We start from the raw sequence: 27,450 nt of genomic DNA, 5'->3' as shown, positions 1-27,450 counted from the left end.
CACACAACATATATCCACCATACCCAATGACACCACACCCATGGCTGACCTGCCACTGGGTCAGCCTGACATGAACAGCATGTCTGCATGCCTGGGGGCCTAGATCATCGGAGTGCTGGACCTCCTGAACTCCAGAAATCCCTTCAACCCCTGCTAATCTGGGACTTTTAGTGTTCGCTTGGCACAGTGCTCTCACATGGGCTGGGTCCCTGTAACTTGACTCTGAGCTTCGGGGATAGGGGGTGGGACAGAGTTGGGGGTCCCAGAGGCTCAAGGAAAACAGGGGTGCCAAGTCACTGGTCCCTTTGTCCCCTTTGTCCAGAGGGGTGTTGTGGCTCACAGACCCAGGGAAGACAAAAGACAATAGAAAGCCATAGGCCGGCCTACTTGTATCTTTCTCTGTCTTGGGGGCTTTGCTCTGAGCAATGCACTATCTCACCCGATCCTTTACAAAAAACTAAAAACCAGTGGGATGGGCTAGCAGAGGTGTGATTAGGACAGACAGAGAAACCCTGTCCCCTGAGTTCCTCTGCCCAGACTTCTCCATCTGGCAGGCCATCTGAACATCTCTCTCACCCCTAAACTCTCCCATCCTGCCTGAGACACTGTGGCTGGAACCAAAGACCACCTGTCTTGAGCCACCACCTTCAAAAGCTTCTCCTTCTGCCTTAATGGGCCCAGGCGCCCAGGCTGCCCCACCCTCGGGCGGGATTAGCTTTCCTGGAGCTGTTTAAGGCACATCAAAAGAGTTCCTCTTACTAAAATAGCTCTTGGGGCCCTGCCTGCTAGCCTGAAATTATACTAGGAGACTGTTCTTTTAGGTAAAAAGCATCGTGCCGCCGGAAAGGTCTGCGCAGCTGGAAAGGTCCGTGCTCTAAATGCACCTCTGTCAGAGCCTTCATCCCTCTCCCGTTGTTGTATTGTTGTCACTCAAGCCTCTGCACAGACATTGGCAGAAAGCCAGCGTGCCTGAGGGATTGGAACCACCCCCGTTAGGTCCTGTAGGGATAGAGCACAGGATGGCAGAAAGGCACATACTGATTTGGAGGCAGGGGCATGAATGGGACACACCCTTGGCATGGGTAGAAAAAGGACCCTAGAGGGGGCTGGCATGGCTGTCCTAGGATGCCAGGAGATGGAAGAGGGTGGACTGTAAAGGTGCAAGTCGGGGTCTGTGTCTGGGAGGAGGTTGTTTAGAGGGTCACTCTGTGTCACGGCAACTCTGGAAGCTCAGTGCTTGCCGTAGAGAACATGACCTGTTGATGCGGGAGAAGAAAGGCTACACACAGGACAAAGAGCCAGCGCTCTGTAACACTGGCTGGAAAAATAGAGGCTACTGTTGTCCTCTGTGGCCTCCAGGGGGACTGGCCTTTCTTCTGGAACCTTCCTGCACTTTCTACAATGATCTCGGAACATGATTTCTTTCCACAGAGCTAGGGGAACAGAACACAGGGTCGTGTGGGCACCAGGTCAGGGTTCCTCTAAATACTCCGGCATTACAATTTTATTTTTTTGAGACAGGCACTCTTGGTGCTCTCAGGCTGGCCCGGATGTCAGTAGGTAGCCAAGGATGACCTCGAACTTCTGATCCTCCTGAGTGCTAGGATTAGAGGCTTGCACCTCCTGTCTAGCTTAGGAGCTGCTGGCTGAATGGTAGGCAGACACTGTGCCATCAGAGCTGCATATAAAGTATCATTAACTATCACGAAAATATTTAGAAGAGGGTTCACCGACTATTGAGTCCTTGTCAAATTCTCCACTTTGGGCACAACCTAGGATGTAGAAAACACAAGCCAGGGCAGCCACACTCACTGTAGCACAGGTCTGCAGTTTAGGCCACATTGTTTGGATTCAGATTTGTCCTCTGTGGCGGCTATGTGACCAGGCAAGTGGGTCAGCCTTTCTGTGTCTTGGCTGTCTCCTTCGTAAACTGCAAAGATCCCGCCCCGCCTGCTCTCGTAAAGCTCACCTGGGCTGCTGCGCATGTGCATGTGCGTGTGCTCTCCGAGGCTCAGCTGGAAGCGGGGCGGGGGCACTCACTAATGGCTGCCTGAGCATCAGCTGAGGCTGTCATTAGTGGTTAAGAGCTGGGCTGCTGGAGCCAGCCTGTCTGGGTTCAAATCCTTGCTCAGTCTCTGTCTGGCTTGGGAAATAACTTCATCTTTATCTCTACCTTAATTTCCTAATCTGTAAAATGGGGATGAAAGTCATGATACCTCCTTCACAGGGTGAGTAAGGGGAAAATTAACCAAGACCTCGAGTCCTTAGAACAGAGCCTTGTGAATGGAAAGTGCCTGGCAAGTGGGAACTGCTTTTCCATTATCAACACCATTATTATTTTGATGTTGGGGGAAGGTGGAAAGATGAGGAGCCACGCAGCATCTTGTGTGGAGTCAGGGTGTGGGTGCATGAGGGAGCACCCCCTTTTCCTTTTCTTTCCTCTTTCTGGTCCTATTGTAGACCAGGCTAACCTCTAACTCACAGTGATCCGCCTGCCTCTGCCTCCCGAGTGCAGGGGGGGCACTTACATTTTTATTTAGTGTGTGTCCGTGAATTGGCACGGTGTGAGTGTGAGGTGCTCGAAGCCGTTCTTGTAGAGGTTGGTTCTCTCCCTCCACCGTGTGGGTAGCTGGGAATTGAGCTCATGTCCTCAGGCTCTGCAGCTGGCACCTCCTCTCACTGTGCCATCTCAGCTGGTCTCCCTTTAGGATTAAACTGTGGCCCTTGGCTGGGCAAGATGGTTCCTTGGTTAGAGCCTCTGGCATTACTCAGATCCCCAAAACTCACATAAAACTGGGGAGGGACCAAATAGTTGGTTTCTTAACTTTTAATTGCATGTTATTTGTTTACTGGGGGGGGGCGGTGCTCACATGTCAGGGCAGGGCACACACGGAGAGTGGCTTTCGCCACAGGATTAAACCCAAGTTACTAAACTCAGTAGTGGGCACCCTGACCCACTGAGCCATCTAGCCCGCTGCCCTCCCAATTCTCCTGCCTCAGCCTCAGGAGTGTGGGGATTACAGGCCCAGCTGGCCGCTGCTCAGGGCTCAGGGGAAGGGCTCAGAACCTCACAGTGAATGGTCCACTCCCTGCTTCCTTGAGGTACTTTTCATTGGCACAGCAGATTCAGGCATCCACAATCACACAGGAGAAATGTTCAGGGCTGAAGAGAGCCGAACATGAAGCAATGTTAATTGGGTTGAGCCAAGATGCTCAATTGGTTAGGCAGGCAATTGACATAAACATTGTCAGTAAGGTATTTTTCTTTCTTCTTCTTCTTTTTTGTTTTGGTTTTTCCAGACAGGGTCTCTCTGTGTAGCCTTGGCTGTCTTGGACTAGCTTTGCAGACTAGGCTGTCCTTGAACTCACAGATATCCGCCTGCCTCTGCCTCCTGAGTGCTGGGATTAAAGGCATGCGCCACCACTGCCCGGCCACCAGTAAGGTTATTTTTCAACTGTTGACTAACATGAAGCATTGATTGGAGTTGTTCTTATTGCTGAGGTGACTGACACTTGAGGGACACAAGGGAGGGATAGACTTAGAGGGTTCAGGTCACAGTGAGCCTTGCCGCCTCATGTGTTCGGGTGGAGCATCATGGCATAAGGCGCATGGCTCACCATCTCATGGCGCATAGAAAGGATGGGGCTGGAGAGCCGGCTCAGTTGTTAAGAGCACTGGCTGCTTTTCCAGAGGACCCGAGTTCAATTCCCAGCACCCACATGGGCCACTGACAACTGTCTGTAGCTCCAGTTCCAGAAGGTCTGGGACTCTCACATAGACATGCAGGCAAAACAAAGCATCGATGCACATAAAAAATAAATCTTAAAAAAAAAAAAAGTAAGGAGCAAGGAAGACACAGAACCAGGGCACCAGGGCGACCTTCCAGGGCCAGCCCCCACTGACCCACTTCCTCTACCCTGACCCTAACTTCACAGAGAGTGCCACCAGCTTCCAATGCTCTAGCCTCTGGGCCACACTGCCCACTCACACCACAGCAACAAGCTGGTTCCCCTTGACAGTGTGTGGCCTTTGCCTAGCCCCTTAAAGGCTGTAAGGGAAAAACAACCAAAAGGGGAACACTAGGAAGATTGCCGGCAGAGGAAGGAAGCAAGCCGGCTTTCAGATGCCTCCAGGGCCAAAACCAGGCAGCACCGCCAGCCAGCCCTGCAAATTATGGACTTGCCAGCCCACAATCAGGAGGGCCAGTTCTCAAAATAGAGTGCTCTTAGGTCTCTCTTTCTCTCCATCTTTCTTCTCCTTTTGATTCTGTTTCTCAGGAAACTGACAAATCCAGTAATAGAAACATAAGTTGTTTTCATTTCTCTTTCCTTCCCTTTCTTTCTTTCATTTCTTTTCTCGTTCTTTCTTTCTTTTTTTTTTTTAAGGCAGCATCCATCATATGGGCTAGCCTCAAATCTACTGTATAGCCAAGACTGACCTCAAATTTCTGATCCTCTTGACTCTACAGACTACATGATAGATTTCTTTTTTTCCCCCTCAAGACAGGGTCTCTCTATGTAACAAGCCCTGGCTGTTCTGAACTGGCTTTGTAGATCAGGCTGGCCTGGAACTCATACCAATGCCTCTGCCTCCTGAGTGCTGGGGTTAAAGGCATGTGTCACCACTGCCCTGCTAGAGATTTATTTATTTTATGTATATGAGTGTTTGCATACATGTATATATGTGGCCTGTGATGGCCAGAAGAGGGCACTGGATTCCCTGCTACTGGAGTTAAGAGATGGTTGTGAGCTGCCATGTGGGTGCTGGGAATCAAACCTGGGTGGTCCTCTGCAAGGACAAGCAATGCCCTTAACTGCTCAGCCTCTCTCTGCCCCTCCCCTGCTCTCTTTGATTGGTTTTCCTTAGATTTTTCCCCTTTGGGATCAGAGTTTCTCTTTGTAACCTAAGCTGGCCTTGACCTTCTAAGTTTCTACCCTATTCCTTAGTGCTGGGTGCAACCCACTTTTAAATTTAAAAAAAAAAAATTTTTTTTGGTTTTTCTTTTTTCTTTTTTTTTTTTCACAGTCCATGGAGGCTTTTTATTTATGTTTTACGTCTCTAGAAAAAGATTCCCAGGATTTTCTCTCCTGTGTGTTTTCATCTTGCTTCTTCATGGTCCATGACGCCGGCTGAGGTTGTCAGTACAATGAAGCCAAACTGACGGGACCGGAGCAGATTTTTCTGCCATTTTTCTAGGTACTTAAGTTGCACATCAAATCTAGGGCTGATCACGCCATACTGTTGAGCCTGCCTGTGAAGTTCACAACAATTTTCCCAGCTCTGTGGTCATCAATATTCTCAAGTTCACCGATGTAGCCATGGTTCATCATCACAGTCAGGAAGCAGACGATGACTTTGGAGCACGGCCTGATGAGGACCTGGCGTTTGCCTCTCTTCTCGGCGTTGTTGATGCTCTTGAGAGCATCTGCTAGGACATTCATGCTCCCCATGGTGACGGCGCGGAAAGGTGGCGGAAAGAGCTTTTTTTGGTTTTTCGAGACAGGGTTTCTCTGTGTAGCCTGACTGTCCTGGACTCCCTTTGTAGACCAGGCTGGCCTCGAACTTACATTGATCTTCCTGCCTCTGCCTCCCGACTGCTGGGATTAAAGGCGTGAGCCACTATGCCCTGCACCCACTTTTAAATTTTAATGTAATATGAGATATAATATAAAATATGAAACATAAAATATGTACCACACAGCAGATATGCTATTGAGAGGTTTATTATCTAAGCATGGGGCGAGAAGGAAGGGGGCACCCCAGAGAGAGAGAAAGAGAGAGAGGAAGGAAGAGAGAGGTGTAAAGAAGGAAGAGGTAAGAGATAGGGAGAGCTCAGGAGGCAGAGGCAGGTGCATCGATGTGAGTTCGAGGCCAGCCTGGTCCACAAAGCTAGTCTAGGATAGCCAAGGCTTCACAGAGAAACCCTGTCTCAAAAAACTAAAACCAAACCAAACCAACCCCCCACCCCCCCAAAAAACAAAAAACAAAACAAAACAAAACAAAGAGATAGGGAGAGGTAAGAGAAGTAATAGGGAGGGGTGAGGTAGGTCTGTCCTTTTATATCCTGGGCAGGGCCACGCCCAGTTGCAGGTAGGCAATGACATCACTGGTAGGCAGACTTGGGCAGAATCCTAACAACTGTTTCCTGGAATAACTATTTCTAAAAATAGCTTTCGTGGGGATCAGCAAGATGGCTTAGCAAGTTCAGGTGCTTGCTGCCAAGCCTGAGGTCCTGAGTTCGACCCCCGGGGGCCCACATGATGGAGGGGAGAGTGACTCTGGCTAGCTGTCCTCTGACCTTCACACAAGCTTGCTGTGGCACACCTGCTCCCCTAATGAATATGTACATAATAATAGTGTTGACATGGAGGGAAAGTTCTAGATTCTACAAGCTAAGGGCTTCAGCAGGATGGCTGTCTCTGGAAGGAGACACAGGCCACGCAACCACTACCTCTGGGGAGGGAATGATGGTTGGGAGGGCTGGAGTCTGTCTGGGGTCAGGAAAGACTTTTTTTTTTTAAACCAACATCCTTTTTCATCTTTTGACTGCGACTCCTGGGAATGTATTACGGACTCAACAAAAATAAATACAGGAAATTATGGAAAAATGAAACTGCACTTTGGACTATAGTACAAATAGAATCTTAAAGATATTTGGAAAAAAGAAATGAACAAGCAGCTGCTATTGATGGTGTCAAAGCAGTATTTGTCTGTCTTTTCAAGCCTGCTGACTCCAGTGTCCTGGCCTGGAGCAGCTTGGAGGCAGGGGAGTATCAGGCTCTGGGCTAGGGGTTCCTAAAAGCTAGAAAGTGGGGATAGGGCGGCCGGGGGGGGGGGGTGTCTCTTCCTTCTGCAGAAAGTCCCACAGCCCAATGGCGATTTGTTTTTGTTTTGTTTTATGTGGCTATTAACGTTGTTTGGTTTGGCTCTTTTGACACAGGGTCTCCTGTAACCCAGGCCCAGGTCTGAACCTTAGTTATGTGGCTGCTGAGAACCTTAAATGTCTGGTCACCCAGCCCCCACCTCTGGAGTTCAGGGTTTACCCACCAAACCTGGTTTTTGCAGTGCTGAGAATGGAACCCAGGCTTTCCTGTGTCCAGTCAAGCTTTACCCCCCAACTGCTTGTTCTGTTTTTGTTTATGACGGGGTCTCTGTAGCCCAAGCTGACCCCAAACTTCCTATGTAGTGGAGGATGATTTTGAACTCCATATCCTCCTGCCTAAACTCCCTGAGTGCTGGAAATAAAAGGCTATACCATCTCTCCCTAGTGGGATAGCTGTTAGTGTTATTCTTTTCAGAGAGAGAATAAATAAATAAGCCCAAAACACCCATGGAGAGCAAGTGGAGCAGGCCAGGCCAGCTGAAGTTGTCCACAGGTTCCTGCCCTCGGTCTCTGGTGATATAATTAGCTGGTTTTTCCAGCAATGAGTGGGTGGCTTCGCTCTTGCACCCCTGGCAAAGCTGGGAGATGATGCAACCAAAGGCAAGCCCGGGCAAAGCCGGCGCAGTGCTGTGGTTGTGGTGCTCAGGCAACTGGGCAGCCCGCAGGCCGCCGGCATGGGGAGTGTGGGTCAGACTGCCCCGGGGAAGCTGAGCCTGGCTCCACCTCAAGACACCGCCTCTCTTCCCCTCCTCCAGCCCTGTGCAGCGACAGCTTCTATTCTGAGTTCCACTCTCTCTCCTGAGGGTGTTAAAATCCGGGAAGAACTGGAGGCCAGAGACCTGGGCTTCTGCTCTGTGAGATTAAAGCAGACCTTGAGGATGGGGCGTGGGTTTGTACTCACCTGGAGACATTTGCCGCAAACTCACCATGTAGAGGAGGATGTCCTTGGACTTGTGAACTTCCTGCCTCCATCACCCAAGTGCTGGGATGGTAGCCTTGCACCGTCACATCTGTTTTTAATTGTGTTAATTAGTACATTTAAAAGATATTAAGGGCTGGCGAGATGGCTCATGGGGCTAAGGAGCTTGCTACTGAGTTTGATCTTCAGAACCTAGGTGGCAAAAGAAAACAACTGACCCCTGAACAGAACACTGTCCTTTGACCTCCGCTAATGTGCGCTTGCACCAGTGCGTGTCCTCACACAAGAAGTAATGCCATTTAAAAAAATAGTAGAATAGCTGGGTGGTGGTGGCGCACGCCTTTATTCCCAGCACTCGGGAGGCAGAGGCAGGCGGATCTCTGTAAGTTTGAGGCCAGCCTGGTCTACAAAGTGAGTCCAGGACAGCCAAGGATACACAGAGAGACCCTGTCATGAAAAGCAAGACAAACAAACAAACCTTAGTAGAATAGAAGGATATTAGTTATTCTTTAATATTTATTTTTATGTGTATAGGTGCTTTGCCTCCGTGTACATCTGTGCACGTCATATGTGAAGGCAGGTCCTGCATGTTGGTGGTCAGCAGTGCTGGAGACCAGCTCCTCCCCCCAGAGGCACCCACTGTCCTGGTTTCTAGTCTGTTCTTGAGCAGTGTCTCCATATACACAGGACCTGAGATTTTTTTTCCCCTTTTCTTTTTGGTTTTTCGAGACAGGGTTTCTCTATGTAGCCCTGGATGTCCTGGACTTGCTTTGTAGACCAGTCTGGCCTCAAACTCACAGTGATCCACCTGCCTCTGTCTCCCGAGTGCTGGGATTAAAGGTGTGTGTGCCACCATGCCCGGCTCTTTTTCCCCACTTTTATTTTTTTTTAATTACATTTATTTATTTTGTCATGTGCATGTGTGTATATGCGATGTGGGCATGCACATGCCAGGTTCTCAGGTGGAGGACAGAGAACAGTTCCAGAAGCCATTTCCCTCCTGCCACATGTAGCTTCTGGGACTCAGACTCGGGTCCTTAGACTTGTGGTGAAATGACTGTGCTGTGGTACAGTTGAGGGGAACGTTTTGCTTTGTTTTTTAAGAGATTTGTTTATTTATTATGTATACAATGTTCTGCCTGCACGTTCACCTGCAGGCCAGAAAAGGGCATCAGATCCCAGTATAGATGGTGGTGAGCCACCATGTGGTTGATGGGAATTGAACTCAGGACCTCTGGAAGAGCAGACAGTGCACTTAACCTCTGAGCCATCTCTCCAGCCCCGAGGAGAAGGTTTTTGTTGTTGTTGTTTTTGTTTGTTTGTTTGGTTGGTTTTTGAGACAGGGGTTCTCTATGTAATAGCCCTGACTATCCTAGAACTCTCTTTGTAGACCAGGCTGGCCTCGAACTCACAGCGATCTGCCCGCCTCTGCCTCCCAAGTGGAAGGTTTTTACTGTAGACACAAGTGAGAGAAAAGCTAGAGGCATCTGGAAGAGTCCAAAGCAGAGCGGGGGCAGGGGAGGGCATGGGGGAGGCTGAGTAGCAGGACTGGACACCCATGGCCAGCATACTGGAGGGGTGGAGCAGGGAGACGGACACAGAGGAGGAGGGGGGAGGACAAAAGAGGGAGCAGGGCAGAAATAGTAGAGTTATAAGGGCAGGGAGTAGCTGAGGGAGTTGAGAGTAGGGGTGGGGTGAGAAGAGCCAGGATGCCAGCGTGGACTCTGAAGTGTGTAACAGGTACTTGTGATACTGTGGGAGCCAGGAGGCCAGCGTGCATGTGTGCGTGCAAGCGCGAGTGCGCGTTGGTATCTAATAGGCACTGCGGACAGCCATTTGTCCCTCCTACCAGTGCTAAGGGAAATGGCTCCTTTGTAGAGGGAAACTGGCTTTGCAAGTTACTGAGGCACACTGCTGCTAGCCTTTGTCTAACGGCCAGTGTTTGGGGAAGCAGAGCTTCCTTTGGCTCTGACAGGTGGCAGGGACCCTTACCCTACAAGCCATCTGGCCTCTGTTTGTCCTGAAGATAACGTCGATATAGCCCAAGAACTCCTGCATAGTCAGAGATGAGCTTGAACTCCTGATCTTCCCTGGCTTTACATCCCAACCGCCTGGGTCACAGGCCTATGCCGACGCACCCAGTGTAGTACGGTGGGATCAAACCCTGGGGCTTTGGGCATTCTACAAAGAAGCTGTTTTTTTCTTTCTTTGTTTTGTTTGTTTGTTTGTTTTGACACAGTATTTCTCTGTGTAGCCTTGGATTTCCTGGACTCTCTCTCTAGTCCAGGCTGGCCTCGAACTCACAGAGATCTGCCTCCCTCTGCCTCCTGAGTGCTGGGATTAAAGGTGTGTGCCTCCACTGCCCGCATAGAAGCTGTTTTTTTTTCCTAACCCCTGAGGTTTTTGTTTTCTTTTTCTTTTATTTCTTTGCTACAGTACAAGAGCGTTGACTCTGAGACCTTGTACGTGGTAGGCAAGTAAGTGCTCCTGCCACAGAGACTTTATTTTACTCTTTACCTCTCTAGGCAAGGTTTTATTCACTTCATTGAATTCACTCCCATCCTCCTGCCTCAGACTCCACCACCTGACAACCTGAGCAGTTTCCCAAAGGCAGGTCCTTTTCCACCTCTCCTACTCTGTTCAGAAACGTTGGCTTAGGCAGCGGGGCCTGGGCAGATGAGCCATTTCCAGCCTGTTAAAATTCAGAGGGGAAAATTGGACCTTTCTTGAGGTCTCAGGGAGTGAGCCCCCACCCTTCCAGATCTAGGCTGAGCACAATGAAACTGCTGTAAGAAATGCCAGGGCCTCCTTAGTGATCCCTCTCCTAGGCCCCCAGGGGTTTTCAGAAGGATTTGCCTCCTAGAAAGAGGGATTTTCCTGCTCGTGGGCCTAGCGACTCCGTGGCTTTGATGTTAAGCTTTTTTCTTTTTCCTTTCTTTAAAAACTGTACCAGAAGGAGGAAGTGGGGTCCTGCCTGCTGTGTGACGAGACAGTGTACACTGTCTTTTGTTCCTGTGTGGACCTTATGGTTTCATTTCTTGGGGAGCTGGAAGATCCCACATATGAAAGAACCCATTTCCTTGGCACCTCCACAGGGCTCTTTCAACTATGTCTGGTGACTCAGCAGAAAGAGCCCAGGAAGATGGGCGGCAGCAAGATGTCACAACAACTTGTTCACTGAAGTTGGGGAGACAATTCCTTCAGACTCTGCGAGAGAAGCAAGTCATTTGTTGCCAGGGAAGGCCCTGAATCGAATGTTACAACTAATCACTGGGCCCCAGCCAGGGACTCTAGAGACCTGTGCAGCCATGGGGAGGCCACCATTGGGTTCTCACCTATGGACTGGTGTGGGGGAGGGGATTGAAAATTTCCTGAGCCAGGTGACAAAGTGCATACATGCTCTTCAGACCCTTCTTCCTCCAACACTGGGAAGAGACCTCCAGACCATCCATCTATAGGATGGAAAGGCCTGGAACCCTGAATCACCACATAGAGGTCCCCTGTCACCTAAACTACCTTTCCTGTATTCATGAGTGTAATACCCTCCCTCAGGCCATTAGTAAAGTAACTGGGCAGCTCTGTTCTACTTTAGTTTCAAACTGGTGGCAATCCTCCTGCCTCTGCTGCCTGAGTGTCAGGATCACAAGCATGTGCTGCCATTTGTTTTAGACTGGATCTTATTATGTACCTTATAACTGCCTGGGGTTATAGCAGTGTGCCACCAAGCACACCCTTGTCACATTTCACAGTCTGTCTGTTTCCATGGTTACTGCCCCACTCACTCTCTGTCAGCCCAGTCCTAAGCTGCTGGGATGTGTCTAGCAGGAGAGACCTGGCAGTTGGTCCTGCCACAGGTGCAGGACCCTAAGAAGACACAGAGGATAGTCAGAGGGTACCACACCCCTCTTGGGTCTGCAGCCGTAGTGGTGCCACCTTCACTGGGGCTTAGAGTGGTAGCCATTGTGTTCCAGGGTGGTTCTGGTGCCCATATGACCCCAGAGGAAGCCAGGACCACCTTAGGGCAAAGAGAAGGATGAGCTGATGGAAGGAGGAGGAAGGGGAAGAATCACAGTGGAGACATGGACTTGGCCTGACCCCAGTCTGAGTCACTCCAGCCAAAGCCAGCAGCTCCCAGGGTCACAGCACCTGTCCTGGGCGGGAGGGGGAGGCCGTGATTCTGAACTTCTGAGGCCATTTCCTCACTGTGCAATCAGAGGCTCCAAGCCCCACATCCTTAGCACTTTGATGGTGTGCGCTGGGGCTTGTCTTGGGAAGGGCTTTAAAAGAATTTGTTAGGGAAGAAAAATACTAAAGAATGCCAAGACCTCTCCTTGGGGATCACGCAGGAAGCTGGTCCTGAGGGAAGGTATCTCGAGGGCTGTTTGTTTTGTTCAAGCAGTAGCTCACGTAGTTCAGGGTGTAACTGAGGATGGTTTTACGTTTCTTTCTTCTCTTTTAACAAAAATATCTAGGTTTTAATTATGTGTATATGTGTGTGAGGTTTGCGCACGTGAGTGCAAGTGTCTTAGGAGGCCAGAAGAGGGCGTCAGAGCCCCTGGAGCTGGAGTTACAGGTGGTTATGAGTTTCCCAACACGGATGCTGGAACTGAATTCAGGTCTTCTGCAAGACCACTGTAGGCTCTTAGTCACAAAACCGTCCCTCTAGCACCAAGGCCTTGACCTTCTGAACCTTCTCCTCCTACCTCCTGGTGCAAGGATGACAGGTGTGTGCCACCACACCCAGTTTATACAGCGTTGGCATGGATCCCAGGGCTTTGTGTATGCTAGACAAACTCTCTATTGACTGAGCTACATCTTCAGTATATAATTAGATATTAAAAAAAAAAAAAACCAAAACCCGACTGAGCTCCGTTTAAATTACGTGTTTCTACCTAACAGACCACATTAAAGCCCAGTGGTGTGGGTTTGGTCCTCACACCACAACAAATAAGGAGGCAAAGGGGTGTAGGGATGCTGGCTTTTAATTTCAGCGCCCAGGAAGCAGAGGCAGGTGCTGGCCAGCACAGTTCCATCCCCCCAGGACCCGTCTGACGGGAGAAGACTGAGTCCTCTGATATCCACATGCACTCCACAGAACACATGCATCCACACACATGGGCACACATATGCACACACACCAAGTAAAGCTATAAAATATTTAAAAAAGAAACACAAGCTGAAGCTAGGCACAGTGGGACATACCTTTGACTCCAGCACTTGGGAGGCAGAGGCAGGGGGATCTCTTTGAGTCTGAGGCCGGCCTGGTCTACATAGTGAGCTCCAGGACAGCTAGGGCTATGCAGACAGACCCTGTCCCAAACAAACAAACAAACAAACAAGAGACAGAAAGTGGACAGGACAGCACCTGAGGAAAGACACCCAAGGTTGGCCTGGCATGACACACACAAACCTACACACATACTTGCACACTTGCGCCTACACACATGAACACATACACACACCCATACAGGGGAAAAAAAAAAAGAAGTTGATTCCTTTGGCATAAATTCTAGTCTTCGTTAAGTAAGGTTACATAGGCAAAGAGCTAAGCCAGGTACAGAGAAATCTCCACAAACACTATTATTATTATTATTATTATTATTATTATTATTATTAAATGCTCCCAGGGAGAGGGGCCCCTGGAATCCACTTAAACCCCCAGTGGTTGGACATGGGGGATGGTGTGTGTTTGCAGTGTGCACATCTGTCTGGGTTTAGAGAGAATCAAGTGAGGCAGAGAGAGGAGATGAGCTCTGACAGAGACCAGAGACTCCAGAGAGGCTCAGCAGCCTCGGTTTTTGTTTTGTTTTGTTTTGTTTTTAAAATCTCATCTGTCATCGGGTGCATCTCCAGTGCAGGCGGGGGCCCTAAGCAGAGAGCGGTCCTCTTTGAGGCAAGTCCTGAAGAAGGCGTCAGCTACACAGCCCGCCTCCCTGCAGCCTCTGCAGCGAACCAGAACCAAAGCTTTGGGAAGTCTGTCACAACCCTTCAGGGACTAACAGAGGTGAGGGGTGAAGGACATGCCACTCCTTGCTGTGGGGCTCCTGGACTGGCCTCCAGGGGTCTTGGCATGGGACTAGGTAGACGGAGCACATTCAAACCCGGAGAGCTCGAATCTGCGATTTAAATTCTCATCCTGAGGGTGTTTGTGCCTGTTCCCGTGCCTGCCTCAGGAGCACGTGACACAACCCCAAGGTGGCTACAGGTGGTCATATAAGCTGTCACCTGTTATCTTTCCTCAAGTAAGCACAGCATCGCCAGCATCCTAGTGCCAGCCAACGAAGTGCATGCATCCTCAAAACAAACCCTCCCCACTGCCCAAGGTTTATAAGTTTCACATGAACTAAAGCACAAGCGCGCACCATCTATTTCACCAAAGATTGTCTGCGACTGGCTGTTTTATTGAGCTGTAACATAGGAGAAAGAAGGGACCCCCCCCTCCCCCAAAGAATTAATCACAGGACCCCTGGACTTGACTGACGCTGCGGGACCTTAGTGGCCACCTGAGAAGCTCGCCCAGAGGTCTCAGGCATCTGGGGTTCATTGATGAGTAAGCGCGGATCACCGCTGCCGCCTGAAGCAGCCACTCTGTTCGCCCACGCCAAGTCGGGCTTCCACTTCCGCTTGGCTTGGTCTCAGGTGCAGTACGCTAAATCGCTAAAGTAGATGTTGAGCCAAAGAGCCATAACTCCGTCCTTCCCAAAGCAGGAGTTCCGCTGGAGTCTGTTGCTGGCAGTCCCACTAAAAGAGCCGAAACACTTTGCTGGGGGGGGGGGGGGCACGGCGCGGAATCTTTTTTCCCCCCACATCTCCAGCTGGATCGGAAACCCTGCGGCACGAACCGTAGCTTCATCCTTTTCCACCTGGAGACCAATGACAACCGGTGGAGAAGCGTACACTTCCGGCTTGTTGCCTGGCGGCCTCCCGGGAAACTGACCTGTCCATATACATGGCTCTTTCCACTTGCCCACATATCACTCCTTCTTCCTGAGCCCAGGCTTCCTGGCCAACTTTTTCCACCTCTATTCTCTGCCTGTCAAATTGACCTTTCCCGGCCCCTCTACACGCCCATCTCAGTTGCTTCTCTATTGCTGGGTAAGACACCAGGTCCCAGCACTCGGGAGGCAGAGGCAGGTGGATGGATGGCTGTGAGTTCGAGGCCAGCCTGGTCTACAAAGTGAGTCCAGGACAGCCAAGGCTACACAGAGAGACCCTGTCTCGAAAAACAAAACAAAACAAAACAAACAAACAAAAAGACACCAAGATCAAGGCAACTTATAGAAGAAAAAGTTTATTGGGGCGTACTTACAGTGTCAGAAAGTTAGAGTCTTAGCCAGGGCGGTGGTGGCCCACGCCTTTAATCTCAGCACTTGGGAGGCAGAGGCAGGCGGATTGCTGTGAGTTCAACGCCAGCCTGGTCTACAGAGCAAATTCCAGGATAGTCAGAGAAACCATGCCTTGAAAAACCAAAAAAAAAAAAAAAAAAAAAAAAAAAGTTATTGTACCACACATGGCCTAGGTTACAAAGCCCTTCCTCTCCTCCAGGGGCTCGCCCACAGACCCCAGCTCTCTCTTGGTGAAGGTTAGATAAGATTACATGACTGACTGCAACCAATAAAGCCAGGGCCAAGACCAGCCTCCAGCCTTCCTGTCTGTCCTCTACAGTTGCGGCAAAAGCAGGGACACACAGTCTGATGGTGTCACTACACCGTGTAGTGCCGCTGTGTCAGCCTGGATCCCTGAGAGACCTTATGGAACAGAGTGTCCCACAATTTACTTGGGATTTAAAAAAATGGAGAAGTAACCTGTGATTTTGTTTTGCTTTTCGTCAACTTGACCCAGACTGGGGCCACGTGGGACAAGGAATGGCCTCTATCAGCTTGGCCTTATGGCAACTCTGTGGGGTCTTTTCTTGGTTAATGCCTGATGTGGGAGGGTCCAGCCCACTATGGGTGTCACCACCCCCCTAGGCAGGTGATCCTGAGTCCTTTAAAAGAGCAAGCTGAGTGAGCTGTGAGAGCAAGCTGGTACTCAGCGGTCCTCCGCTGTCCCTGCTTCAGTTCCTGCCCTGACTTCCCTCAGTGATGGTGTGTGACCCTAAAATGTAAGATGAAACAAACCCTTCACTTTCCAAATTCATTTTTGGTCAATGTTTTTTTTTTTTTTTTTCTTTTTTTTCACAGCAACAGAAACCCTAACCAAGACATCCTCGACGCCATCTTGCCATCTGGCCTGCCCACTTGTTGGAGCCAGCTGACTAGGCTAGGCAGGCTGGCCAGGGAGTCTCAGCAACTCCTTAGTGCTAGGACTAGAAGAGCAGCCAGTCCTGGCTCTTTCCTATGGGTGCTGGGATTTGAACTTGCAAGGCAGGTTGCAGCCAACTAAGCTTCAAAGAAGCAAATATCTATTGGTGGAACTCCAGTCCTGCAGGGCTGGATACGTTTTATTTTTGTCTTTTTAAATTAATATTTTTTTTTATTTTAAAAAATTTTTATTTTATTAATTTATTCTTATTACATCTCAATGATTATCCCATCCCTTGTATCCTCCCATTCCTCCCTCTCTCCCATTCTCCCCTTACTCCCCTCCCCTATGACTGTGACTGAGGGGGACTTCCTCCCCCTTTATATGCTCATAGGGCATCGAGTCTCTTCTTGGAATAACTTTTTTTTTTTTTTTGAGACAGGGTCTCTCTGTGTTAGCCTTGGCTATCCTAGACTCATTCTGTTAGACCAAGCTGGCCTCGAACTCACAGTGATCCACCTGCCTCTGCCTCCTGAGTGCTGGGATTAAATGTGTGTGCCACCACGCCCGGCTCTGGATACATTTTAGGAGCATTGGTTCAAGGATCTGATAACCCTCCCCGGCCAATCCTCCTGTTTAAGGCATTTTCTGTTCTGTGTTTGTTCTGGGGTTGCAATTCTTGGGAGTCTGTGTGGAGGTGAATTCTTCAGAAATCTGACCATCCCTGTTTGGGACTCCCCACCTCCCCATCCTTTTCTGGGAAATGGTTAATATGGTGGCCACACTTCCTCTCTCTTCCTGGGGAGCTCTAGCAACTAACACGGGGAGCCTTCCTTATATCTGCCTTCAGCCCCGGCCCCACTTTTCTTTTCTATCAGCCTCAGAGGGGCCCTGCAAATCTTCTCCTTCCAGCAGCCAAGCTGAGCTCAGCAGGTTGTGGTGGGTCGGGACTAGCTTTCTGGCCCTCAGGAACACGTCTGGACATGTCCAACCCCTGAAACTGAAGAGGTGGGGCCGCTTCGCATGGGGAGGCGGGGACTTGATGAGACACAGCTATCTGCTGCGGGGTGAGGAGGGACTTGAAGGGAGACAGAGACCCCAGACAGCCAAGGATGCCCCACCCTGCAGGCCTGAGTTCCCGCCAGCAGAATATAAGACGTCATGTATCCTGAGATGTGCTCCGGGTGAAGGGTGCTTTTGTGCGTGTGTCTGTGTGTGCCTGAGGGTCAGGTACTGTCTATGGCTTTGCCCCTTTTTTGTTTTGGGGCTGAAGGGATCCCTCCAGCCACGTATTCAACCTCCAGCCATGCATTCAAGTGTCGTTGTGTGCCTGACTATATATTCAAGTGCAAGGCCAAGACTGTTTGTTAGAAAGACTGAACAGTCCTAGACTTAATAAATATTTGTTGAGTACTTTTGTGGCGCTCCGGGAAGCCAGAAGTTATTTTAAAAATCTCTCCAACGTCAACAGGGCAAAGGCACAGGAGGTCACAGCAGTCAGCAGTTCACTACAAGCCTTTATTAAAACTGTTGTCTCCCAAAGTAAACAGACAGACAATGTCACGTCTATCTGAAATGCCTGGAGGCCAAGGGGATTTGGGCAGCTGGACATCCTGTGCTGGCCTGTGACAACCCAGCCCTGGGACGGCCTGGGTGCAGGGAGGGGGTCGTTCAGAAGCTGGGGTACTGTTGGAGTGGTCCTGAGCTCTGTCTCTAGTCCTGGCTTAACCCGGAGCCAGGCTTTGAGGGGCTTGGGAGGGTGCCCCACACCCTTCCCAGACTTCCACTGCAGAAGAGGAGGCCTGTCCTCCTTAGGTCAGCTAAATCGGAGGAGGAAGACTGAACATGCCCGGGCAGTGACTTCTAGACATCCGAGATGGATATCAAGACTTATAGCTACTCCAAAGCAGGATTCTATTCTTTTGTTGTTGTTGTTTTTGGTTTCTCAGGACAGGGTTTCTCTGTTTAGCCTTGGCTGTCCTGGACTTGATCTGTAGGCCAGGCTGGCCTCAAACTCACAGCGATCTACCTGCCTCTGCCTCACTCAGTGCTGGGATTACATGTGTGTGCCACCACGCCGGGCCCTATTCTTTTAACTAAGATTTTCTTGTTTCTGTTTGTTTTTAGGGAGGGATCTATTTTTGTTTTTGAGGCAGGGCCTCATGTAATGTAGGCTAGCCTCAGACTTGCTATGTAGCTGAGGGTGGCCCTAATGAAGTAGTGCTCTACCTCCTGAGTGCTCAGATTATAGTCACATAACCACCATCATCCAAATGATGCTGTACTGGGTATCGAACTCAGGGCTTCATAAGCAAGAGCTCTTATGGACTGAGCTACACCCCAGACCCATCTGATTGGTTATGATGGAGCCTCGCACTGTGATGTTGCTCAGGCTAGCCTTGAGTTCCAAATACCCCTGCCTCTCAAATGCTGCAATTACGGGCATGTACCACTATGCCTAGCTGAGATAGTGGGCTTGCTATGTAGCCCAGGCTGGACCACATAACAAGATTGCCTGAAGGAAACCCTCAATGGCTGGGTGTGGCGGCTCAGATCTGTAGTCTCAGCTCTCAGGAAGGAGGTTAAGGGCAGGAGGATTGCTTTGAGTATGAAGCCACCTTGGGCTACACAGCAAGACCAGAAACATGGAGGATGGTGGGAACTAATGACATGTATGTCTGTCATCAGTAGATATTTCTAGAATTGTCCTTCTATCGATGTCATCTTAGTGAACTGTCTTGTACTAAGGGTCATTTTCCTAGAAAATTGGTCATTTTCCTCATTTTGGACCCAGAATAAGGCAGTACTCAGAGAGCTCTGGGCAGCACACCAGAGGCCACGCAGTAGCTTGGCTATGTGGTCTGAGCTAGAGGTTTTGGGGACACTTGCAGTGCCTGTTGCTGTGTGAAAAAATGTCCAAATGCTGGCTTCTGCAGACGTGAGAGGGAGAAACCATCGATGTTTTCCCTGGTATCCTGTCTCTCTCTCTGGACTCAACTCCCCCCTCTCGGAGGCAGTTGACAGCAAAAGTGTGGCACCCTGACTTCTGTGGTCCCTTTTTTTCACCTGTGAGACAATGAGGGTAAGATTGAGTTCTGGACCCAAAGATGCTCTGTTGGGGTGTCTGGGTGCCTCAGGTGCTCATAGGAAAGGGGGCTTACTGAGGGAAAGTCTCTAGGAATAATGGGGCATCTTGGAATTTAAAAGAAAGTCTGCAGGGCATGGAGGCACATGCCTCTAATCCTTGCACTTAGGAGGCAGAGGAAGGTGGATCACTGTGAGTTCAGGGGCCAGCCTGGTCTACAAAGTGAGTCTAGGACAGCCAAGGCTACGCAGAGAAACCCTGTCTGGAAAAACCAGTCAACCAACCAACCAACCAAACAAACAAACAAACAAACAAACAAACAAAAAAAAAAAAAAAAAGAAAGAAAGTCTGACCACTTTTTATTTATTTTGAGAGAGGGTCTTGAGCCTCTAACACTCCTCCCTCCCCAGTCTCCCAAGTGTAGGATTTCAGGCCTTTACCATCACTCCGTTGGATATTGATCGATTTATTTATATTTGAAATAGAGTGTCACATTTTTTCGGACTGGCCTCGCCTCCATCTGGCTATGTAGCTTTCAAGACGACCTTGAACTCCTGGTCCTCCCGTCTCTACCCGGTCCTCCCATTGCTGTTTTAACAGACTGAACCCTTATGCCCAGTCTATGGGGTACTGGAGATCCAACCCAGGGCTTCCAGCTAGCTAGGCAAGGATTGTATCAACCATCCATCTCCCTAGCCCCAGGTTTTTCTTTACTAACATGAGTGATTTAAAAAGGATTCAGTCCTTCTCAGAGTTGGTCAGGGACAGACTGCTAAACGCCCAGCTCTAACTGTACTGCTCATAGCTGTGTGTGGCTGCTCTGGTGGAATACGTGACAAGCAAATAGGCCAGGTGTTGGGGGAGGGGAGGGCGCGCCCTCTTGCCGCGCGCGCGGGGTTCGTGTTGTCTCGAGCGGAGTTCGGCGCGGGCTTAGATTCCCGGAGGAGAGGGCGGGCCAGCTCGTCCCCGGGATGGGGTGAAGGAGCAGGCGGGTCCTGCCTCGGAGGCGGGCCGGGGCGGGCCGGGGCGGGGCCGGCCGGGCGGATGCTATAAGGGAATGCAGCTCGACGCCAACTGCACCAGCGGAGAGGTGTAGGCTGCTACGGGTCGGAGTCCAGGGAACTAGAGTCAGACGCAGATCCACCGCGATATCGGGACATTCAGAGGTGAGGGCGTCGCGGCCGGGGACAGTGGTTTCCCGGAGCAGCTCTGCGTGGAGCCCTTTAGATGTCCCTAGAAGCGTTCGTGTGAATGTGTCTGCGGTGATGGGTGTATCGCCGGCCTGTGTGTTTGTGTGTGACGGCCAGATTTACAGGTGTGTCTGCGGCAGGTGGATGACGGGTGGGGGTCTGAGCGCGTCCGCGGTGGCCACCGGCTTGGTATGTTGGAGTGTAGTGAGGGTCAGGTTGTGTCGCCGGCTCGGGCATTCGGGCATTCGGAATCTGAGCTCCAGGGGCTGGGACGGCTGTCACTCTCCCAGTCTTTGGAGACCCGGCCAGGGCTATGACTGTCGGGAATCGGTTACCTAGTGCTCGCTTCTAGCTGCCGGTGCGTCGAGGGATTCCAGGTGCGGCTCGCTAAAGGCATGGGAACGAAGTCGCGGTGTCCGGAGAGGGGCCCGGAGTGGGAGGGACAAGCTTCGGCGAGTCCATCTAGGGTCCGGCGCGGAGAAGTTCCCCGATCCCACGAGTGCCGCCCGTTCCTGGCCCTTGTGGTCCAGGTGCCCTGTTCCGCCGTAGCCACCACCCCGCTGGGCGCTGAGGTCAGCGCGAGCTGTGTCCTCCACCCTCGGGAACGTGCCTGGGCACGTCCTGGAGGACAGGCGAGGAGGTGACTCATTGTGACAAGGAGACCCCGGGCACCGGATTGAGATCAGAATTGCGCCCGCGTTGGGGATGGACCAGTGGCAGCCCAGAAGCCCCTTTCTCGCCCGGGCACAGCCTCGTCCCTGCCCTGTCCCCTCCCCCGCGCGGCACAGTGACCTATTTGGCGGGCACAGTATGTTCCCAGGGAACCCGGGGCACGGGAAGGTTCAGGACGCGGTGTCCGGTCCCCGCTCCGCGGCGCGCCCTCGGGGACAGGGAGTTTGGGCGGGCCCTGTCCACCCTGCCAGCCCGGGAAGCGCAAAGGGTCCCACCCACCGCGCCCACCACTACCGGGACCAGTGGCCGCGGGGTTCGAGAGGAGCCCGCACTGCAGAGCAGCGGGTATCCTAGCGGAGTGAGGCTTACCGGGCGCTGGATATCAGACGTCTTGGGGCTGTGCCCCCCTCCCACCCAGTCTACACCCAGTGTAGGAAGGTGACGGGCAGGGTTGGGCCGAGCGCACCTACTAGGGCGCATCCATTCCAGTTGGAACTCCTAGGGATAAGGGCCACACTTGCTCCTTGGTCGTGCGGGAAAGACTTGGGTTTTGGGTTTTGCATTTGGGGGCGCGCTGGCAGCTTTTCTCCCGTGTTTCAGTGAGGACACTCAAGCGGTTTTTGTTGTCCTCGCCCTCATCTATTTTTATTTTCCAGGGATCTGACTCATCGCGTGCTTAGGGCGTGGAGATCAAGGTGGAGGGGGCCAGAGCTAAGAGCATTTACTTTGCTCGTGTGTGTGCGTGTGTGTGCGTGTGTGTGTGCGCGCGCGCGCGCGCTGGCTTCCCAACATAGGCGGGAGTTTAGGAAGCCTGGGCTCATCGTGACGTGTTTTGTGGCCCGGGATCCCCCTCCTTTCCTCTCCTCTCCTCTCCCCACCCCAGGGTGACGCGGAGCTCCGGTGCCCATGCAGTTTTGGCGGGCGGGCAGCGCCGGGCAGGAAACTGACTCACCGTGCCTTGCTCGGCCCACGCGCCGCCCATCGCGCGCCATTTCCTGGGAGCGCAGCGCCCCCTCCGGGCTGCGATGGGAACAGCAAGGCCGGTTGTGCGCGGGTGGTGCCACGGGTTGCTGGCACCCCCACCGCGCCTTTTAAAAAGAGGCATTCACAGACTGGATTGTGTTTAGGAAATTAACATACGCACGATGGCCAGCGAAGGAAGACATTGCCTTTGTGAAATGAAATGAGGGCTTATGATAGAAGTGGTTTTGAGCAGGGAGTGCGAACGGACTATGGGGGAAGTGTGGCTCTTCGGAGACATCGTGGGGAGCCCTGGGCACTTCCTTGTGACTAAGGAGCATTGAGAGCATTACTGTCCTGTCTTCTTCCCTGATTCAATTTATCTGGGGAAATAAGGCCTTTCTACCAACCTGTATTTATATATCTATATTGATAGGTGTTTCTCTCTGTCTGAGACAGAGAGACAGAGACAGAGATAGACAGACACATACACTCAGAGGCAGAGGCAGAGGGACAGAGAGACGAGCTTACTGTATGGCCCCAATTAGCCAGTATAAATTATGAATACCAGGCTGGCCCGGTTGCCAGGAACTCATAGAGATCCACCTGCCTCTGGCTGGAGTGTTGGGATTAAAGGCTCTCACCATAACAAGGGGCTCAGTCTCTCCTCCTGGACCTTTTTGGTTCTAGCCCTCAAAATCTGAAGAAAACGGCTCAATACTAGAACTAATGACTCTGGGTCTGGATTCAAATCTCCGAGACACCACGAGTGAGCCCGGTGACCTTGGATACCATATTTAATTATTTCTGAGCCTTGGCTAGCTCTGCCTGAAAAAAAAAAAAAAAGGGAAACGATAGTGCCATCTATTAACAGTAGGTGTGGCAGCTCACATCTGCAACCCCAGCACAGGGGAGACAGAGGCAGGAGGACGTCTGTGAGTTCAGGCCAGCGTGACCTACATAGTGAGCCCCTGCCTCCAGTACATCAGAGGGGTGGGAGAAGACAAAGAAAAAGGAACTGCTGCATATAGCTAGGTTTCAGGAGGATTGGAGTGCGTGGTTTGCTCAGAGCAGCCCTTGCACTAAAAATGTGAGTAGACCCCAAACCCTGCCTGTAGGTAGAGACCATCTGAGGTCCTTACCACAGCACCATGAGATCCCTTTCAGGGGCGGTGGACGTCTTATTCCTGTGTTTTGTTTGTTTGTGTTTGAGGCCAGAGTCTCATTAGGTACTCCAGGCTGGCCTTGAACTCACAGAGATCTTCTTGCCTCTGCCCTCCCAAGTGCTGTGTTTTGGGGAGAGGGTCTGTTTTATTTATTTGTTTTTTTGGGAGGGTATCTAGCCCACAGTGCTGGCCTCACTCCCCGTGCAGTAGCCAAGGTTGACCGTGAACCTCTGCTTTCCCCGCCTTACTTATTGTGATTACCAGTGTGTGCCCCCACGCCCGGTTTTATGGATGGCGTCCTGCCTGCTGGGCACAGGCCTTGCCATCTGAGCCCCAGGCAGTTCATGGCTTCTGGCTTCCTACCTTGAATCCTAGTGTGAGTACCTCCCTTGTGGGCAAACTCTTCCTGAGGCCTTGGGGGAGCTGGGATAGTAGTGGCAGTGAGAGTCCAGGGCCTCTTGCCTCAGGAAGGCACTGGGCACACCCTGCAAACCCAAAGGCTGGAAGGCAGGACCGGTGCCCAGCAGAGTCCAGCCCCTCCTTAGGACCTGTAGCCCCTAGTGTTGGAGTCATGCCAGAGCAGGCAGGATCAGCCTGGACACTCCCCACCCCCACCCCCAGAGAGGGGCCGGGTCAACCAGCCACCTTTGATTTTCTGTGCCTGTAAAACGGGTTCCTTGGGCACAGGCTGCAGGCAGGTCTCTCGGGCTGGGAGGTGTCTAGACTGCAGATTACCTGATCTGCCTGGCAGGGTGTGGCTCAACCCAGGAGAGACTGCAGCCCTGTTCCTCTCCTTCAGCCTCTCCTCTCCCCCAGGCTGCGGCCTACTGGCATCCTGAGGGAAGGCCTCTCTCTAGCCTATAGCACCTGTCAGGTGCAGTCTGGAAGGAGGAGGAGGAGGCCACCCTCAGGGAGGGGTGGGGAGGAGGTTCTGTCAGAACTGGGGCCAGAGAAACCAGCTTCCGTTTCCCAGGGTCTCCTACACTAATTTATTCCATCGTCTTCTCTGTCCTCAAATAGAGCCCAGAGATGTTAAGAAACATATTTGTGGTCACCCAGCAAAGACTTGATTCTGACCTAAGTGGTCTGGCTGAAGTGGTCTTGCCTCCCTCCCAGCTACTTTGCCAGCTGCTTGAGCATGCTGCCACAGCCACACTGGCTACGAAACGGAGGACAGAGACAGTCTTCTTTTTTCTTTCATTTTTTTTTTTCTTTTCTTTTTGTTTTTTCAAGACAGGGTTTCTCTGTGTAGCCTTTGGCTGTCCAGGCTGTCCTGGAACTCATGGCAATCCACCTGCCTCTGCCTCCTGAGTACTGGGATTAAAGGCATGTACCACCACATCCATCAGTCAGTTTTTTTGTTTCTGTTTTTTCTTTTTCCAGACAGGGTTGTTCTGTGTTGCCTTGGTTGGCCTGGACTTGCTTTTGTAGACCAGGCTGGCCTGGAACTCTCAGAGATCCACCTGCTTCTGCCTCCCCAGTGCTGGGATTAAAGGCGTGCATCACCCCCACCAGGCACTCAGTTTTTTTTAAAAGTGGTGCTAAATAGCAGTTTATGTGTCTTATCCCATAGTCCAGGGGCCCTTTTGATTGGCTGAATGGTGTTACCAAGGGTAGGAGGATTAGGGGACTGAGGCCTGCCCAGCTGCCAGGGGGGTGGGGAGTGGGGTGCATTTGGGAAACCATTGGATCTTGGCAATTCACACTTGTGTGGGGTGTTCACACCCATGAAGGACACTTTAGCACAAGACATTGATTTTAGCTGATAGTAGTCCTGGTGTATACAGGACTGTGATCCCTGCTACTGCAAGGTATTGGCCTCTGTGGACATCAGCCCTGACCTTGGAGTGAAGGGCTGGCTGAACTCAGCACTCACCTTGGGTCTCTTTGTGTGGTGGGAGAGCACCTGGGAGAAGCCAGACGTAGCAGGAGAACTATGATGCGGTTTCCATAGTAACCTGGGGTCTGTCTTGTGTTTCAGTCACAGGCACCATGTCTGATCACCGTGATGTCCGACCACCTCCTCCACACAGGAGCAAAGTGTGCCGCCGGCTCTTCGGTCCCGTGGACAGCGAGCAGTTGCGCCGTGATGGCGATGCACTCATGGCTAGCTGCCTCCAGGAAGCCCGGGAACGATGGAACTTTGACTTCGTCACTGAGACGCCGCTGGAGGGCAACTACGTCTGGGAGCGTGTTGGGGGCCTAGGGCTGCCCAAGCCCTACCTGAGCCCTGGGTCCCGTGGCCGTGATGACCTAGGAGGAGACAAGAGGCCTAGTACCTCCTCAGCTCTGCTGCAGGGGCCAGCTCCGGAGGACCACGTGGCCCTGTCCCTGTCTTGCACTCTGGTATCTCACCCCCCTGAGCGGCCTGAAGACTCCCCCGGTGGGCTCGGAACATCTCAGGGCAGAAAACGGAGGCAGACCAGCCTGACAGGTAAGGACAGGTATAGGGAAGGAAGGATCCAGAAGGAGTCCTGGAGAGGGGAGGCCATCTGCGGAGGATTGCACAAGTCCACAGCCAGACCCAATTAGCTGAAATTGATCAGTGCTGGCATAGCTCGTCCACGCTGTAGGTTCCCTCGTGTGCTGGCAAATAAATAAGGGAGGGGCTTAGAGAGATGGCTCCGCGGAGGAGAGCACTTACTGTCTTGCGGAGGGCCTGAGTTCAATCCACAGCAGCAGGGAGGTTCACAACTGCTTTTAACTAACTCTAGATCTGGGAGACCTAACAGCTCTGGAGCTTAGATCTGGGCAGACAGAGGAGGCCCTCTGACTAGGAGGTGCAGTTCCATGCTTTCGTCCACGTTGAGCTGCTTGCCCCTTTGACCCTGGGGAAGGGTGTTGCTTACCTTTGGCCTCTGGCCTGACATTTGTTCTCTCCCCACAGATTTCTATCACTCTAAGCGCCGACTGGTCTTCTGCAAGAGAAAGCCTTAATGCGTCCAGGGAGCCTCACCCCCTTCCACCATGGGCCAGGAGGCGCTTTCCCCATCTGCTGCCTTAGCCTCGCCTTCACTTTGTGTGTCTTAATTATTATTTGTGTTTTAATTTAAACTTTTCCTGTATATATTCTGCCTGCCCCCTCCCAGCCTCCAACCTTAGAGTTATTTAAAAAGAAACAAAACCTAAATTAGTAGGGATGGTAGGGCCCTCAGCGCTGGGCATTTTTATTGTGTACACTATTATTTAAGTTCCTCTCAACCCAAACTCTCTGTTCCCTATCCTGGAAGGAAGGTCGGACTGGATTCATGCCATCCGCACCTTCCCCCATCCTCCCCCACCCCCACCCCCCGACATCCCCTGCCTCCAAAATGGCCTGGTTCCTTGCCAATTGTTTCATGGGGGTGATCCTCAGACCTGAATAGCACTTTGAAGGGGGAGGCCAACTGAGTAGGACGCCTAAGGCCAGCTAGGGTGACGATGAAATGGTCACATCCTAGGACAGGGATGAGGTGTAGCTGGGTTAGGACCCAGCTGTAATGTCCTGATCCTTGGCATTTGCTCAGACTTGTGAAGACAGGGGGGTTCCCCCTACTTTGGGTCCCCTTTGCCACTCCTGGGGAGCCCGCCTCCCTTGTGGGTCGCCGTCTCTCTGCCAGCCGCCCTTCTCTTTTTGAGGGTTCCTCTGGCCCTCTGCTGCTGTCCCCTCCCTCCCCCCCACACCCCAAGATCAGCAGGAGGCATCTCTGGGCACTTGCCCCACAGCACGGTGAACTGGAAGGGGAGGAGTACACTAAGTAGGGCTCCCTGGTCCTACCTCAGGTAGCTCCAGTGGCAGCCACCCTCCTTGGGGTTCAGGGGTGGGTCCTTGGTGGTGAGATAGGCCTCCCAGAGCAGCGAGCACCCCTGTGGTACTGATGTGTGGTGGGGTAGCCTTATCTGGGATGGGGACCCCAGCGACTTAGTACTTTGAATAGAAGTTGTACATGGTGCCTCGAGGGCGGAGCAGGCTAACAGGAGACAGAGCAGTGGTTAACCCTTTCCCAGTATTGAATTCTAAGCCCCTGTGGGCGTCAAAGCACTTAGTGGGTCTGACCCCAGCCCCAAACACCTCTGTTTCTGTAGCATCCTGGTCTGCACTGTTTGCCCTTAGTCTTCCCCCATCCCAAGAACATGTGTTTTGGGCCCCTCCTTGTCCCCACTCAGACTGTAAACCTCCCAGTGGCAGGGACCACACCCTGCACTGTCCCCAGGCCTTCACACTCAATAAATACTTCTTGATAACTTGTAATGACTTGTCATTAGAACAAATGGGCGGGGGGGAGCGGTTGGGACCGGCTGTTTGCTCTGTGTGTGTCTCTGTGTCTCTGTGTTTGAGCGTGTGTGTGTC

The 27,450-nt window shown here is 51.7% G+C and overlaps 1 protein-coding gene and 1 pseudogene across 1 annotated transcript; one reads left to right on the top strand and one right to left on the bottom strand.

Moving 5' to 3' along the window:
* Positions 1-5,059: 5,059 nt before the first annotated feature.
* On the bottom strand, positions 5,060-5,451 carry LOC127195830 (40S ribosomal protein S15a-like; annotated as a pseudogene).
* Positions 5,452-20,195: 14,744 nt separating this feature from the next.
* Cdkn1a (cyclin dependent kinase inhibitor 1A) lies at positions 20,196-26,398 on the top strand. The gene is made up of 3 exons (XM_051153420.1): positions 20,196-20,298; positions 25,102-25,554; positions 26,008-26,398. Exons 2-3 carry the CDS (start codon positions 25,113-25,115, stop codon positions 26,055-26,057), a joined length of 492 nt encoding a protein of 163 aa, XP_051009377.1. The 5' UTR covers positions 20,196-20,298; positions 25,102-25,112; the 3' UTR covers positions 26,058-26,398.
* Positions 26,399-27,450: the final 1,052 nt, after the last annotated feature.

The sequence above is a fragment of the Acomys russatus genome, chromosome 11, assembly GCF_903995435.1.
Source record: "Acomys russatus chromosome 11, mAcoRus1.1, whole genome shotgun sequence".
Taxonomy (NCBI): Eukaryota; Metazoa; Chordata; class Mammalia; order Rodentia; family Muridae; genus Acomys; species Acomys russatus.
Note: the sequence above shows the minus strand (reverse complement) of the source record. Positions and strands in the feature narration are given on the sequence as shown.